The sequence below is a fragment of the Centruroides sculpturatus genome, unplaced genomic scaffold (genome assembly GCF_000671375.1).
Source record: "Centruroides sculpturatus isolate CEXI.00-Female unplaced genomic scaffold, Cexi_2.0 scaffold511, whole genome shotgun sequence".
Classification (NCBI taxonomy): Eukaryota; Metazoa; Arthropoda; class Arachnida; order Scorpiones; family Buthidae; genus Centruroides; species Centruroides sculpturatus.
In genome coordinates, this window is record NW_019384727.1 from 414,426 (window position 1) to 431,539 (window position 17,114).

The 17,114-nt window shown below is 31.9% G+C and overlaps 1 protein-coding gene across 3 annotated transcripts in view; it reads left to right on the forward strand.

The window, feature by feature from the left end:
* The window catches only part of LOC111628135 (G protein-coupled receptor kinase 1-like), a 213,944-nt gene that overhangs the window by 154,504 nt on the left and 42,326 nt on the right, over positions 1 to 17,114 (forward strand). For all 3 annotated transcript variants that reach the window (XM_023371861.1, XM_023371863.1, XM_023371862.1), the window contains 2 exons: positions 316 to 446; positions 4,736 to 4,830. In XM_023371861.1, the coding sequence (XP_023227629.1) occupies positions 316 to 446; positions 4,736 to 4,830 (226 nt within the window). The remainder of the gene's footprint in view (positions 1 to 315; positions 447 to 4,735; positions 4,831 to 17,114) is intronic.

Genomic DNA, 17,114 nt, shown 5'->3' on the forward strand with positions numbered 1-17,114 from the left:
TTCTTAATCAAACATGGTGATTCCTTTTAGATTTGCAATAAATGTTTGCCAGTTTTGATGTGTGTCCACTTTTTATTAGGGTAACCTTTATAAATATGAATTATCAACAGATAGTTAATGTGAGTAAACATCAAATTTCTAAAAATATAAGTTAAATTTTGTCTATTAGAATAACATTAGTGACAGAAATGCTTAATATTCAAAACCAAACATTTTCTGTTTTGTGAAAGCCTTTGAGATATTTATTGTTATATATATTTGTGAAATTTAACTTTACAAAATTTAGTTTATTTTAAATAATACATATTTTTTCAGGTGGAGATTTGCATTACCATTTATCACAGCATGGAGTTTTTACAGAACAAGAAATGAGATTTTATGCAGCTGAAGTTATTCTTGGATTAGAACATATGCATAAGCGATTTGTTGTCTATAGAGATTTAAAAGTATATATATTTTCTTAAATTAAATATTTTTATCATATTTTTATAATTTCACATTCTAAGATTATATTATTTTATTTTGATATTACTAAACAAAAACATAATCATTTACTTTGACTAATAACTTATTAATATTTTTGGTCTTTGGTTTTTCTAACATTTTTTAAACCACTTTTGGTACATTTAAATTAATGAGATGGTGCCACAATTCAGTTTGTGATGTCACAGCTTGTAACTGTCATTTTTCAAACTAGCTCAGGTCAAATTTCAGCCAGAAGCATTTTTCATATTTTACAGACATTTGAAGCAAGTATTGTAGCAGTTTGCACAAAAATGGAAAAAAACCAATTTTTATACAGTTATAAAACATAACAACAAACTACTCACCACACCTCAATAATAATCACATACACTGAACCAATTTACGGTGTGGTACGATAAACAACGAAAAAATAAGAAAAACAAACGTTTTCGAACCCCTTCTGGGTTCTTCATCAGGTTCCTACAGTTTTAGCTCGTAAATTTGAATAACGAATGTCGTTCAAATAAGTTCAATCTTGAGTTCGAATCATTCTTTTAAACTTATATGACGCGCATGCGTGCCGAGTCTGCCTACTCGGATATCACGGGAGGCTAAATCGTGTTGTGAATCAACACTTGCCAGGCCATCGACAAAAGCATCTCCTCTTTAAAATTTATGCACGTAGTTTCGATAGAGGCTTTAAAGATGTGCATCGCCTTTAACCGTTTGAGATGATCATTGGAAGATGCACCTAGGAGGAGATTGGCCCGAGTAAAGTCGGCAACTATTTCCAGGTCCAACACGGCCCTTGCAACATACGTAATGGACCCAGAAATAGTTTCCGACTTTACTCGGGCCAATCTCCTCCTATGTGCACCTCCCAATGATCATCTCAAATGGTTAGAGGCAATGCACATCTTTAAAGCCTCTATCGAAACTACGTGCATAAATTTTAAAGAGGAGATGCTTTTGTCGATGGCCTGGCAAGTGTTGATTCACAACATGATTTAGCCGCCCGTGATATCCGAGTAGGCAGACTTGGCATGCATGCGCATCATATAAGTTTAAAAGAACGATTCGAACTAAAGATCGAACTTATTTGAACGACATTCGTTATTCAAATTTACGAGCTAAAACTGTAGGAACCTGATGAAGAACCCAGAAGGGGTTCGAAAACGTTTGTTTTTCGTTATTTTTTCATTGTTTATCGTATCACACCGTAAATTGGTTCAGTGTATGTGATAGTTATAAAACATTTTTATTTAAAAGAAGTGAACAGCTGTCCAGATCAAAATGGAGTTGGATGAAGTGTTTATTTCTGGATAAACAAGTTTAAAAGTGGTTGAACGTGCACTGAAGATGAAGTGTGCTCTGGGTGTTCATCTTGAGATAACTATGACAGAAATAATTGAAAAAGTTCACATTATCATCATGGAAGACCACCATGTAAAAGTGTGAGAGATTCCTGAGATTCTAGGTATCTCAACTGAATGAGTGTACAAAATCCTGCATGAAAAATTGCAGCTGAAAAAGCTGTGTGCACAATGGTTGCCATAATTGTTGACTATATACAAAAAATGCATGGAAAAGGACATTTTAACTTTGATTGGCAATGTTTAACCACAATCTGCAAGACTTTCTGTATCAATTTGTGACTTTGGATGAAACATGGATTCTCCACTATACACCTAGTTGGAGCAGTGGACAATGAGTGGTGAAAGTGCACCAAAAAAGGCAAAGACTGTTTAGTCGACGTGCAAGGTAATGGCCACTGTTTTTTGGGATTTGCAAGAATCATCCTGGTCAACTACTAGGAGAAAGGTAAAACAATAACAGGAGCTTATTATGCAACATTATTGGACCATTTGAAAAAAGAGCTGAAACAAAAACAGCCAAGATTTGTACACAGAACAGTTCTCTTTCACCAAGACAATGCACCATTTCACAAATCAACCATTGCAGTGACAAAATTGCATGAATTATGCTTTGAATTGATTCCTCATTCATCCTGTTCTCCAGACTTGGGCCTCATCCAACTTTTTCCTGTTTGCAAACTTAAAAATTTGGCTTAGTGGAAAGAAATTCTCATTGAATAAGGAAGTCATTGTGTCTGTCAATGTATATTTTCCAGACCTCAGAAAAGCTACTTTTCCAACAAGATTAAATAATTGGAAACTCACTGAACCAAGTGTATAGCCCTCAATAGAAATTATGTTGACAAATAAAATTGAATTTTTTTCAAAAATCTGTGTTTAACTTGCTTTTTTATTATACCTATCAAACGAACTTTATAGTCTGTGTTGGTTCTTCAAACTCTTAACATTAAAAAAGACTTTATGATAATCTCTGTAATTCTGTTTCAGACATATGCCATAATTTTTATTGCATCTTAAATGTTAAATTATACTTTACAAAATTATTTTAGCATCCTTCATTATCAATTGCTTTAATTAACATTTAAAATATCTGATGGTAGGTGAATGTTTTAAATGGTACAATAACACCCAAAATCATTGATTGCAAAATGGAAATTATATCTGGGGAAAAGGATTATTTTAACTTTGATGTGGTTATGTTGGAGAGGGTGGATGCTGAGGTGTTTATTTAAAGAATTACATGAAGAAGAACTGATTTAGCTTTATAATTTTTCATTTTGGTTTTCACATTATTTTGTGCCTATTTTTCAAGTAGTAAAGCAGTAATCTAACTTTTCTTATTGGGTTTCCACATTACTGGAAGTATAGTTTTAATAAATTCTTTAAATTTTGATTTTTTCATGATGCACTTTCTTGAGTTTTAATTTGCAGTCACTATGTGTTTTCACCAGGCAATATAGTTTTTTGGCAAGGTGCACTTTCAGAAGAGACTGGATTTAATGACTTTTAAAATGTGATGGCAAATAATTTCCACTCTCAAGTATTTCAGCAAATTATTTAGTGAACAGTTTTGCTGCTTCAGTATCAGTATTTGCAGATTCTCTGATAACTTTGATGTTATGCCAACCAGATTTTTGTTGTAATAATCAAACTATTCACTGATTGCAAAGAGTAGACATTAGTCAGCCTGAGCTGGAAGAGTCTGTCAGATGAAAGAGGTGGAACAGACATGTGGGAGTTGAGACATAAACATTGTCTTTCAGCTGTTTTGTTCTTTAGTTTTTAAAACATCTTTGTACTATCATTATCATAAATAATTGTATTGTTTTACTTTTTTTTTACAAATTTTATTACTGTGATCCATGTATCAACTTTTTTTATACAATATCCCTTCTTATTTTAAATAAATGTATTACAAATATTTTTAAGTAAGTTTTATATTGTATGAAGAAGACATCAATGCAACATTGCGAGTACTTGCTAATTTCAATATTAATAAAAGAATCATAATGCCAAAAGACAATATCATATATTATTATAAGATTATTGGCATGAAGTGTGTGTGTTTTATTTATGAAATGCTAGTTGTCTTTTAAACTTTGTGGGTGTTGAAAAGTACAGATAGGCTCTACAACAGAGACAACAAAAGACTGCAGCCACTTTAAATTTAAATAGATCGTTAGACTTCAGCTGATTGTAAGAATATGTGGCCCTGGGTTTCCTGAATACTGTTGTTTTGATGATACTTTCTTTAATTCAAATGGAAATGTTCATATAGTGGATACAGTTGTGATATAACTGACCCAGCTGTTTATAAGAACCCCACATTATTTTGATTGATGATGATGATGATAAATTCTTGGCAGACATTTGGAGTATTCCATATTATCAATAGGTTGTTTACAAAATGATAGGTGGCTGTAATGTAGTTATTGAATCTTTGCATTATTGATGTTTTTACAAATCAATAATGCAATAGTACTATCTGTACTTGCATATGTAACTGGTGTTTCCTTATTACTAAACATGATAGTTTTGGTGATTATTACTTTTAGAGAAAGTCCAAAAATACTTAGTAATTTTGGTGTTTTTTTTTTATGGGCTCCAGTTTAAGCGGAATGATAATGAAAAGTTATTTTATGATTTTAAAATATTAGTATATAGAGTATAAAATATTTTAGATTTTAAAAAATTGTTATTTAAAAGGATTCAGATATAATTAATAATTTGCCTTATTACAGCTCAAAAGGAATCTGGCTATATGGTTTGATTATATTTTAGATATTTTAAGAAAAATGTATTACTAAGAAAATATTATTAAAAGAAAATATAATTCTTTGTCAACTAAGTTCTAAATTTTGTTTTTGTTTTTTTTTTAAATATTATTATTTTAGCCAGCCAACATTCTTCTAGATGAACATGGACATATCAGGATATCGGATTTAGGATTGGCCTGTGATTTTTCAAAGAAAAAGCCTCATGCTAGTGTGTAAGTGTTGTTATTTTTTATTACTATTGTTGAATTTTAACCAAATTATTTTTGAAGTCATTTTGTAAATGACTTCAAAAATAAGTTGTTGATATTTTTAATTTATATAAATTTATAAATTTACTCAAATAACAATTCTATACAGACTTAAAAAATGTAAATTTACACAATTTTATACACAAAATTTAGCTCTTTATTATTTATACTGTAAATAATAAAAAACTAAATTTTGTGTACAAAACACATATAACATACAATTATTTTTTAAAGAATATTATAAGTAAGTTTAATATAATGTAATGAAGATAACTGGTCTAGCATAAAATCTGCACAGGCATTTTTCTCACTGTTAAAAACAAGTTAATTGTTGTTTCAGTTTAGATAGTACCATCTTAAGTAAACAAACAACTTTATGAAAATCTAATATATTATACCAATAAAGCCAACCACTTTATTGGGCTATATAACAGCTTATATTGATAATAAATTACCAAACAATTTGATCAGAGGGAGTTGTTAGTCACCATCTCGTAATATTAATATATATAATTTTAATTAAATAATTTAGACTATTATTTATTCTTATTACTATTATTATTATTAATATAGTTGTTATATAGCCTGATAGCATATGGCAGTGGTTGGCTTTGTTACCATTTTAAGTATTCCATTATCATTTATTTCTTTTCTTCTGCTTTTTTTTAACAGTTAATTGTTGTGTAAATATCTAATGAAATGGAACCAATGGTTTATTTGAGATGTAATCTTGTAAATGGCATTAAGAATTAAAAATACAAATTGGGTGAAACTTTAACCCCTTCATTCCCGATCATTAATTAAATTGATATAAGATTAATATTAAAATACATTAAAAATACTTAAAACTGAAAAAAAAAGGAAAGAAATGCGTTAATTTTGAAGAAAAACCTTCAAATTTTATTTTCCTTTGTTTTTAACACCGATGAGTCATTGTTTACACAGCTGGGTGACCTTGAACACAGCTGGAGTCCCATTTCCCGGGACATTCTCATAGATGTCTCGGGAGGACAAGGGTTTAAAGTAGGGTGACTATAAGCGACACGGAAATTTTTAAATATTTTTAAAAAATTCAAACTTTTATTGCGATTTCCGACCCCCCCCTAATTAATTAATTTTATATATAAAAAAATATATTAATTAAAAAAATTAAAAAACTATTGGAGGTCGTTTTTGACATCAGAAACTAACTTTAAATAACTTTACCGAGTGAAAATCCGTGCACTACAACTTAGGAACCATGAAATAAAATTGAAAAAAAACTCCCATTAAAAAACAATTAAGCCTTAATCGAGCCTTCACATAGGCTCATTAAAATCGCGATAAAAAATTTTTGCGCGGAAAAAAAAATTTGAAAAAATTTGGGGACCTAAAAAACATTCCAAAAATTAAAAAAAAATAATTTTTTTCAAAAATGGCCTTAAGGACCACATTTTTCGTAACGCTATGTAGGCTTGACGTATATATACGTCAATGGAGACTGAGGGGTTAACATTTCTTACTTCTATTATTATTTTTTCTTTGTTTAATTAAAAATGATAATAATAGTAATAACCTTTTCATGAAAAACTTGCACACAAACACAAACTGTTATATTCACATAAACGATGTTACAAATACATACCTCAGACAGTCTTAGAAAGTAACTTGTACAAAATATACTATGATGAGCCATAAGTATGGATAAAACAATTACATCACAACTGACCAGTGTCTTGTTGCATAAAAATTACAAATTACTGGCTGTTAGTTACAAGCTAGAAAACTTATAATACTTGTAGCTAGTAGCAAATATTTGCAGATCTTTACTGTGTAGTGACTCTGATATACCTGGGTATACTGAGCATGTCAATAGGGTAACAAGATAAGGACTTAACAATTGACCAGACAGATAAAACAAAACAAAATTTGTTTAATTTAGTATAACAGTGGGATGTAGTCGGTTTTTATAAATATGTTGTAAGGACTGAGTAATAAGTTTGTGAAAACCGAAGGAGAACCAAAAAAAAAAACTGTGTGACAATATGAATTCGTGTTCTTATTAATTACAAATATTTACATAATTACATATACACATACTCTTGTCTTTCTCTACACAACTCTTCACAAACAATTGTTCTAATTTACATCACTGTAGCCCACTGATTACAAGTGCGATAAAACACGTGTCTACTAATTTCTATTAATTACAAATAAAAGTCTCACTAATATCTCCAGTGGATTCTTGAACACAATGTGCACATTCTTTGTTGATATCCAACGATTTCACATGGATGAGCATGGATTGCCTCAGTCCACTCAGAAAGTTCCTTTTGTTAAAGATGATCTTGTTGAACATTTCTCTCAACGGTTTGAAGTTCAACACTCTTCTTAACAGTCTAGAAGGGAAGCAGGAAGCAAAAAGGTGCTCCTCAGGAGAAAACACCTGAATTTATAACTCCCACCATCCAGAAGTATGTTTTCTGCACGTTATACCCTTCCTGACCAATCAGTGGGTGCAATTGAGTCACCACAGAAAAGGTGACACCAGGGCACAAAAAGGAAAATAACACGAAATTCCATACATTTTCAAAACTTGACACAAAATAAAAGGAAAAACATGTACATGATAAGAAACAAATAACACGTATAAATACAGTAGAGCATCGATTATCTGAATCAATTGGGGACTGGGGTTGTTCGGAAAATCAATTTTTTGGATAACCAATTATGTACGAAAAAATACATTATTAATATAGTATATTAGTATATTACAATAATAGTATATTAATATAGCCCATGTTTAAATTTTTCTCTGTTATGTATCACTTTGCATTGAATTTTTGTCAATGTTAAGCCTAACGAAAATTTTTATAACAATAATCATGGCTATTGTATCCTTAAAAATTATTTTTTTTTGTACAAACAAAATAAATGTATTGAAAAATATAAAAACAAAAAAAATTATACTTTAAAAATTAATCTAGTATCAAAAACATTCAATTCAGCAGGACACAGTCTGACTGGAAAGCTTTCGATTGATTGACATTCAGATAATCAACACTCTACTGTACAAACAATAGTGGCATAGCACTACAACTGCTTATAAGTAATTTTGATTTCATAAAGTTTAAGGTTTATGTTTGTGGGTTAGGCAGAAGGTAAAGTTCAAAACATGTTCCATATCTACCACACCTTATAAAACTCAAAATAGACAAGACAGCATACAGACAGACATGATAAATTTACACAAAAAAAAAAAAACAAATATCTCACTGTTAGCAAAGAGTTGTTTATCAGAAAAGAGCAATAATACACAATATTTTTATTTTACAAACAATTATTGAACATATCAAATAAGTAGCTGAACAGATAAATCAACTCATACATTAGACACTCATTGACAAGTGCTGCAACAATAGTCACTTATGGAAACATGCAACATAACAAGCACCAGTGAAAACACTAACTTTACAATAAGTGATAGTGTAGACACAGAATTAAAGTACAGAAATTTATTCAAGAAGCACTCACTAAATATACAGGTTTATCCCAAACAGAGACCATGAATACCAAAGTACACACATTACCAAAACATGTTGAACCAGAATCAACACTTTCAGACATACATACATAAATGTATTCTGATACAGTCATTGTAGCTACATACTATAGCTTTAAACTAATATAATCACAGACAGACACAATCAAAACACAAACAAATCATAAGTCTGCCTAGCAAAGAAGACTAGAAACACAAACAGTAATAAACAACTATTAGTCAGGTTGACACAATACACTAAAAACAACAAAACACCAAACATAATGAAAAACGTTAGGAAAATATTTTGGAGACACAGACATAGCATAAACATAATATACATGTGCAGGAATACATTGACACACACTAAAATGAAAACTAGCAGCAAGTCAAAGATTACTCTTTGTAACTGATATCAAACCTGTACACTATATACATTTTTATGACAATACAAAACTGTATACTATGAAAATAACAAAAATCACTCACAAATCAATGAAGTACTCTTCTACAGACAACTACATACCAAACCCACCATACAACAGAAAAACAAATCAAGAGTATTGGTCTGTTCTTTTGTCCAATCCAGTCACACAAAGATGAAGAAGAAAACATACGGGATACATCAATCATGTGCTGTGTCAAAATAAGCATACGAAACAACATGCAGTAAAAAGAACACACAGTTGGAAAATACATGGTGCAGACAACATTTACAACTTCTCATAAAAAAACAATTTACATCTATATCAGGATCTAGCCAAACATTTTACCCACACAATCAATAATTCAAAAGATATGCCAAAATTTTTTACATAAAATCACATACATGAAATCTAAAAATGACAGCACCAGAAACTACACAGTACAGTTTAATCACTTACCTTCCTACTCTACAAAATACTTCATGCATTGCAATATTCTCATAGAGCAACAAAAAGACTGTCATAGAAACCACATGGGATGCAAAGACTAATTAAACATAGATTGCCATTTTATGGCAAACAACACAAACTTGCATGCAGCATACATAAATTACAAAAAGATATTCAACAGCATCCCATACATATAGTTATACATGTATACAAAATACATCCTACACTACACTTTAGACTTTAGGACACATCTAGAGATGGGAAAATACTAACTGAATATAGTTGAATACTAGAAAGCGTTAACATATTCAAGATTTTAAATATAATATTCAAAAAAAATAAATTTGAATTTTTTTAATATTATACCACTGCATACAAACAATGCTCCTCATCATCTCTGATTTAATTTTGTGACAAGAAAAGAAGCAGACTTGATCCTGAAAGTGTTTAAATGTTTTTTTCATAAATAAAAGTCTGCAATAGGTGAAAATGAGAACACTTATTGATTAATCTATTGTAGTTAAAATAACAGTATCTATAAAAATAACACCTCAATACTGGTTAGAACCAAAGAAGCAGCAATAGAAAAGAACTACTCACTTTGAGAAGCAATCGTTTTTACTGTTTTTTAAGAATGACATCCTGAGGCTAGTGTTCTAAAATTTGAATTGCACATGTTTGGAACAGATTATAAACTTTACATAGTCATTAATAATTAAAGATAGCAGTTGATACACTGATTGGTGGAATGTCTGTACGTAGCAACCTACATGGAATGTGCTTCTGCTGAACATATATATATTTTTCATAGGTTCGGGATTGCGCTATCTTTTTTATAGGTTTTCACTTTTGACATCTGGCCACCCTGTTGTTCTCCATTAGATCACATATCAGATGTCTGAAGTTATCTGCTGTTCTATATATGATTTTGTTTCGGTCAAAATGGACCTTTACATCAGGATCTTTTGATATGTTGATAACGCAATGGTTAATAGGCCTTTTGATGTATGAGCTCAATGTTCCTTTAGATGGGTGGTAATGAGCCGACATGTGGCTTGTAATGTATGTGGGGGCCGAGGGGGGAGAAAAAACTCGACGAACGATAATATGTGATATATATCGTCATCGTCTCCCTTGCCGTTTGGATTGCTGAGCGGTAACAATCAACGACATGTGGAAGCAGTTGAGTCAGAGATAGATGCTTCGTTTACAAACAACACAACTGTTTATTAAACACAAAAGAAGCTTACAAGATTTCCGCGATCTTGGAAGTTCTGCGGTGGCTGCGGCCTCTGGGTCTTCCTCTCCTTTCCAAGATAGTCCCATTCTGAAGGAGTGTCCCTTGTTCTTGAATGAACCATTCCATCACGTCTCGACGGCTCCGGGATGATGCGGTCGACTTCCGTTGATGGAAGGATGTCGTCCGAGGTCGGGAGATGGAGAAAAAGAGGGTGCGAGACACACACACAACAACAGGTTCGTCACTTGGAACTTTCAGGAGAAGAAGCCGTTGTGTCCTCGAATTTCCTGGGTTTTATCCGTTTTCTCCCAGATTCCCCTTTCCGATTGGTCTCTCCTCGTCACCTGATGACAATTCGAAACCTTTTGGGGGCGCAGGAGAGGTCAAAATCGAAGTTTAATTCGATCTCCAACCGGAAATGGTCGATGGACTTACATTCTTCTATTGTTTAAAAGTTAGCGTCGCATTTTCATAAAATAAAAATCTATTTCTAACTACTATATATTTTTTCTTTAAAACAATTATTTTAATGCGAATTTTAGTGAGGGTTCGGACCTGTCCAGAGCCTCACATGTATTCTAAATTTTTATTGGATCTCTTGTCCATCAGAGGAATGGAATATACTTTCTGGCAAATATTTTCAAGTTGGTGGATCTTTGGCATTTCTAGTTACATTAAATATGGATGGGCTCCTTTTGAGGACTACATTGGTGTTGTAGTTGTAAGCTATTTCTTTGTATGTAGGAGCTAATGATGCATTATATGTTACTACCTAGTATCAGGTTAAGAGCTAGAAGAGTTATGTCCATGTGTAGTGTGATGCCTGATGAGACCTTTGATAATTCTTTTATCAAACCATGCATGGCTACTTGTTTCACAATGACATTAAATTCTTGTTTTCTTTGCCTTATATCTGTAGTGTGTGTGCTCTTCAGACCAAGGAATTAAATACAGCCAACCAAAAAGAGTAGAGATTGCAAGAGCTTGATGGTATGAAAATGGAAAAAGATATGGGTTTCCTGTAAATTCATGTTGATGCAACCATTACTCAGTCTTATGTCTACATCTAGGAAGTGTGCTTTCCTGTGATTGTGCTGTTTGAGGTTGAGAAGTACTCCATAAGGGTTGTTATTTAAGTCACCAAATAATTGTATTTCAAGCTCCTGGTGCCATAAAATAAAAATATCCTCCACGGTATCTAGAGTATATAGTGATGCGATCTTGATACATAGGGAGGATGGAGGTTTTCAGCTTATGGATGACTAATTCGCATAAAGTGCCTGAAAGGGGGCTTCCCATTGGAACACCCATGGGATGCTCTTCTCCGCCAATGGAAGGCATTCCTCAGGATCTACCATGCTTATCACACAGCACCTAACATTGCCCTCTGAACAATCTTGGGCAAGATGCCTCTCACCATATTTGTACACATGTTTGCCCAAACTTTGGAACATTAAATGAGGCAACTACATCAGCATGTATGGGGATGCTAATTATACTAAGGAAATGGAATACCTGACTATCACCTTTCCACCCTGCCATAAGAACTAGGTAAACTTTTTGGGAGGAAGAGAACCTATGTATATACACAAATGGATTCATGGATGCAAGCCATATTGAATGTGCCTTTTCTGCCTATGAAAGGGGCATGAAAGTCTTTCAACAAGAAAGACACACTGATCAGTGTTCTGTTTTCCAGGCAGAGTTATGGACAATTCTGCAGTCCAGTGGAGCAATGGACATTACAACAGCAGCAGAATCAACATCTTAGTGGTTCACAAAAGACGCCATCAATAAAATCGAATCACACCACTTCATTGTCCTTAGCATTCAGTTAGCCCTTGCCAACAGTGACAATTTATTTGCTGTCATCTGGGTTAGGGGGACATCAGTCTGGAAGGAAATGAGAGTGGACCAACTGGCTTGCCAGGCTGCTTACTTATCACACTGCAGTCAAGCTATTCTGCTATCTCCAGCTCAAAATAATTTTTAATGTTTTTAAAGAAAATTCAACAATAATAATTGTAAATGAGGACTTGATGTCCTTGCTTGTCATTTCATTATACAAACACCATTATTTTTAACAGGTTTGAGAACATTTACAAAAATCTGTAATTAGCTTAGTTTGATGCTTGTTATGAGTTGCTGTTTGATATTGACCCTATTTTCAGCAGGGTATATTAGATGAAATGTGAGCCAGAAATATGCAATTGGTTCTGGACAGTTTTTTGTATAAATTTTTTTTGCTATTTTTAGTGTTTACATTTTGTCAGTGTATACATCTACTGTTAAAATCGNTGTGAAATTTAACACCGATGAGTCATTGTTTACACAGCTGGGTGACCTTGAACACAGCTGGAGTCGGATTTCCCGGGACATTCTCATAGACGTCTCGGGAGGACAAGGGTTTAAAGTAGGGTGACTATAAGCGACACAGAAATTTTTAAATATTTTTAAAAAATTCAAACTTTTATTGCGATTTCCGACCCCCCCTAATTAATTAATTTTATATTTTAAAAAATATATTAATTAAAAAAATTAAAAAACTATTGGAAGTCGTTTTTGACATCAGAAACTAACTTTAAATAACTTTACCGAGTGAAAATCCGTGCACTACAACTTAGGAACCATGAAATAAAATTGAAAAAAAACTCCCATTAAAAAACAATTAAGCCTTAATCGAGCCTTCACATAGGCTCATTAAAATCGCGATAAAAAATTTTTGCGCGGAAAAAAAAATTTGAAAAAATTTGGGGACCTAAAAAACATTCCAAAAATTAAAAAAAAATAATTTTTTTCAAAAATGGCCTTAAGGACCACATTTTTCGTAACGCTATGTAGGCTTGACGTATATATACGTCAATGGAGACTGAGGGGTTAACATTTCTTACTTCTATTATTATTTTTTCTTTGTTTAATTAAAAATGATAATAATAGTAATAACCTTTTCATGAAAAACTTGCACACAAACACAAACTGTTATATTCACATAAACGATGTTACAAATACATACCTCAGACAGTCTTAGAAAGTAACTTGTACAAAATATACTATGATGAGCCATAAGTATGGATAAAACAATTACATCACAACTGACCAGTGTCTTGTTGCATAAAAATTACAAATTACTGGCTGTTAGTTACAAGCTAGAAAACTTATAATACTTGTAGCTAGTAGCAAATATTTGCAGATCTTTACTGTGTAGTGACTCTGATATACCTGGGTATACTGAGCATGTCAATAGGGTAACAAGATAAGGACTTAACAATTGACCAGACAGATAAAACAAAACAAAATTTGTTTAATTTAGTATAACAGTGGGATGTAGTCGGTTTTTATAAATATGTTGTAAGGACTGAGTAATAAGTTTGTGAAAACCGAAGGAGAACCAAAAAAAAAAACTGTGTGACAATATGAATTCGTGTTCTTATTAATTACAAATATTTACATAATTACATATACACATACTCTTGTCTTTCTCTACACAACTCTTCACAAACAATTGTTCTAATTTACATCACTGTAGCCCACTGATTACAAGTGCGATAAAACACGTGTCTACTAATTTCTATTAATTACAAATAAAAGTCTCACTAATATCTCCAGTGGATTCTTGAACACAATGTGCACATTCTTTGTTGATATCCAACGATTTCACATGGATGAGCATGGATTGCCTCAGTCCACTCAGAAAGTTCCTTTTGTTAAAGATGATCTTGTTGAACATTTCTCTCAACGGTTTGAAGTTCAACACTCTTCTTAACAGTCTAGAAGGGAAGCAGGAAGCAAAAAGGTGCTCCTCAGGAGAAAACACCTGAATTTATAACTCCCACCATCCAGAAGTATGTTTTCTGCACGTTATACCCTTCCTGACCAATCAGTGGGTGCAATTGAGTCACCACAGAAAAGGTGACACCAGGGCACAAAAAGGAAAATAACACGAAATTCCATACATTTTCAAAACTTGACACAAAATAAAAGGAAAAACATGTACATGATAAGAAACAAATAACACGTATAAATACAGTAGAGCATCGATTATCTGAATCAATTGGGGACTGGGGTTGTTCGGAAAATCAATTTTTTGGATAACCAATTATGTACGAAAAAATACATTATTAATATAGTATATTAGTATATTACAATAATAGTATATTAATATAGCCCATGTTTAAATTTTTCTCTGTTATGTATCACTTTGCATTGAATTTTTGTCAATGTTAAGCCTAACGAAAATTTTTATAACAATAATCATGGCTATTGTATCCTTAAAAATTATTTTTTTTTGTACAAACAAAATAAATGTATTGAAAAATATAAAAACAAAAAAAATTATACTTTAAAAATTAATCTAGTATCAAAAACATTCAATTCAGCAGGACACAGTCTGACTGGAAAGCTTTCGATTGATTGACATTCAGATAATCAACACTCTACTGTACAAACAATAGTGGCATAGCACTACAACTGCTTATAAGTAATTTTGATTTCATAAAGTTTAAGGTTTATGTTTGTGGGTTAGGCAGAAGGTAAAGTTCAAAACATGTTCCATATCTACCACACCTTATAAAACTCAAAATAGACAAGACAGCATACAGACAGACATGATAAATTTACACAAAAAAAAAAAAACAAATATCTCACTGTTAGCAAAGAGTTGTTTATCAGAAAAGAGCAATAATACACAATATTTTTATTTTACAAACAATTATTGAACATATCAAATAAGTAGCTGAACAGATAAATCAACTCATACATTAGACACTCATTGACAAGTGCTGCAACAATAGTCACTTATGGAAACATGCAACATAACAAGCACCAGTGAAAACACTAACTTTACAATAAGTGATAGTGTAGACACAGAATTAAAGTACAGAAATTTATTCAAGAAGCACTCACTAAATATACAGGTTTATCCCAAACAGAGACCATGAATACCAAAGTACACACATTACCAAAACATGTTGAACCAGAATCAACACTTTCAGACATACATACATAAATGTATTCTGATACAGTCATTGTAGCTACATACTATAGCTTTAAACTAATATAATCACAGACAGACACAATCAAAACACAAACAAATCATAAGTCTGCCTAGCAAAGAAGACTAGAAACACAAACAGTAATAAACAACTATTAGTCAGGTTGACACAATACACTAAAAACAACAAAACACCAAACATAATGAAAAACGTTAGGAAAATATTTTGGAGACACAGACATAGCATAAACATAATATACATGTGCAGGAATACATTGACACACACTAAAATGAAAACTAGCAGCAAGTCAAAGATTACTCTTTGTAACTGATATCAAACCTGTACACTATATACATTTTTATGACAATACAAAACTGTATACTATGAAAATAACAAAAATCACTCACAAATCAATGAAGTACTCTTCTACAGACAACTACATACCAAACCCACCATACAACAGAAAAACAAATCAAGAGTATTGGTCTGTTCTTTTGTCCAATCCAGTCACACAAAGATGAAGAAGAAAACATACGGGATACATCAATCATGTGCTGTGTCAAAATAAGCATACGAAACAACATGCAGTAAAAAGAACACACAGTTGGAAAATACATGGTGCAGACAACATTTACAACTTCTCATAAAAAAACAATTTACATCTATATCAGGATCTAGCCAAACATTTTACCCACACAATCAATAATTCAAAAGATATGCCAAAATTTTTTACATAAAATCACATACATGAAATCTAAAAATGACAGCACCAGAAACTACACAGTACAGTTTAATCACTTACCTTCCTACTCTACAAAATACTTCATGCATTGCAATATTCTCATAGAGCAACAAAAAGACTGTCATAGAAACCACATGGGATGCAAAGACTAATTAAACATAGATTGCCATTTTATGGCAAACAACACAAACTTGCATGCAGCATACATAAATTACAAAAAGATATTCAACAGCATCCCATACATATAGTTATACATGTATACAAAATACATCCTACACTACACTTTAGACTTTAGGACACATCTAGAGATGGGAAAATACTAACTGAATATAGTTGAATACTAGAAAGCGTTAACATATTCAAGATTTTAAATATAATATTCAAAAAAAATAAATTTGAATTTTTTTAATATTATACCACTGCATACAAACAATGCTCCTCATCATCTCTGATTTAATTTTGTGACAAGAAAAGAAGCAGACTTGATCCTGAAAGTGTTTAAATGTTTTTTTCATAAATAAAAGTCTGCAATAGGTGAAAATGAGAACACTTATTGATTAATCTATTGTAGTTAAAATAACAGTATCTATAAAAATAACACCTCAATACTGGTTAGAACCAAAGAAGCAGCAATAGAAAAGAACTACTCACTTTGAGAAGCAATCGTTTTTACTGTTTTTTAAGAATGACATCCTGAGGCTAGTGTTCTAAAATTTGAATTGCACATGTTTGGAACAGATTATAAACTTTACATAGTCATTAATAATTAAAGATAGCAGTTGATACACTGATTGGTGGAATGTCTGTACGTAGCAACCTACATGGAATGTGCTTCTGCTGAACATATATATATTTTTCATAGGTTCGGGATTGCGCTATC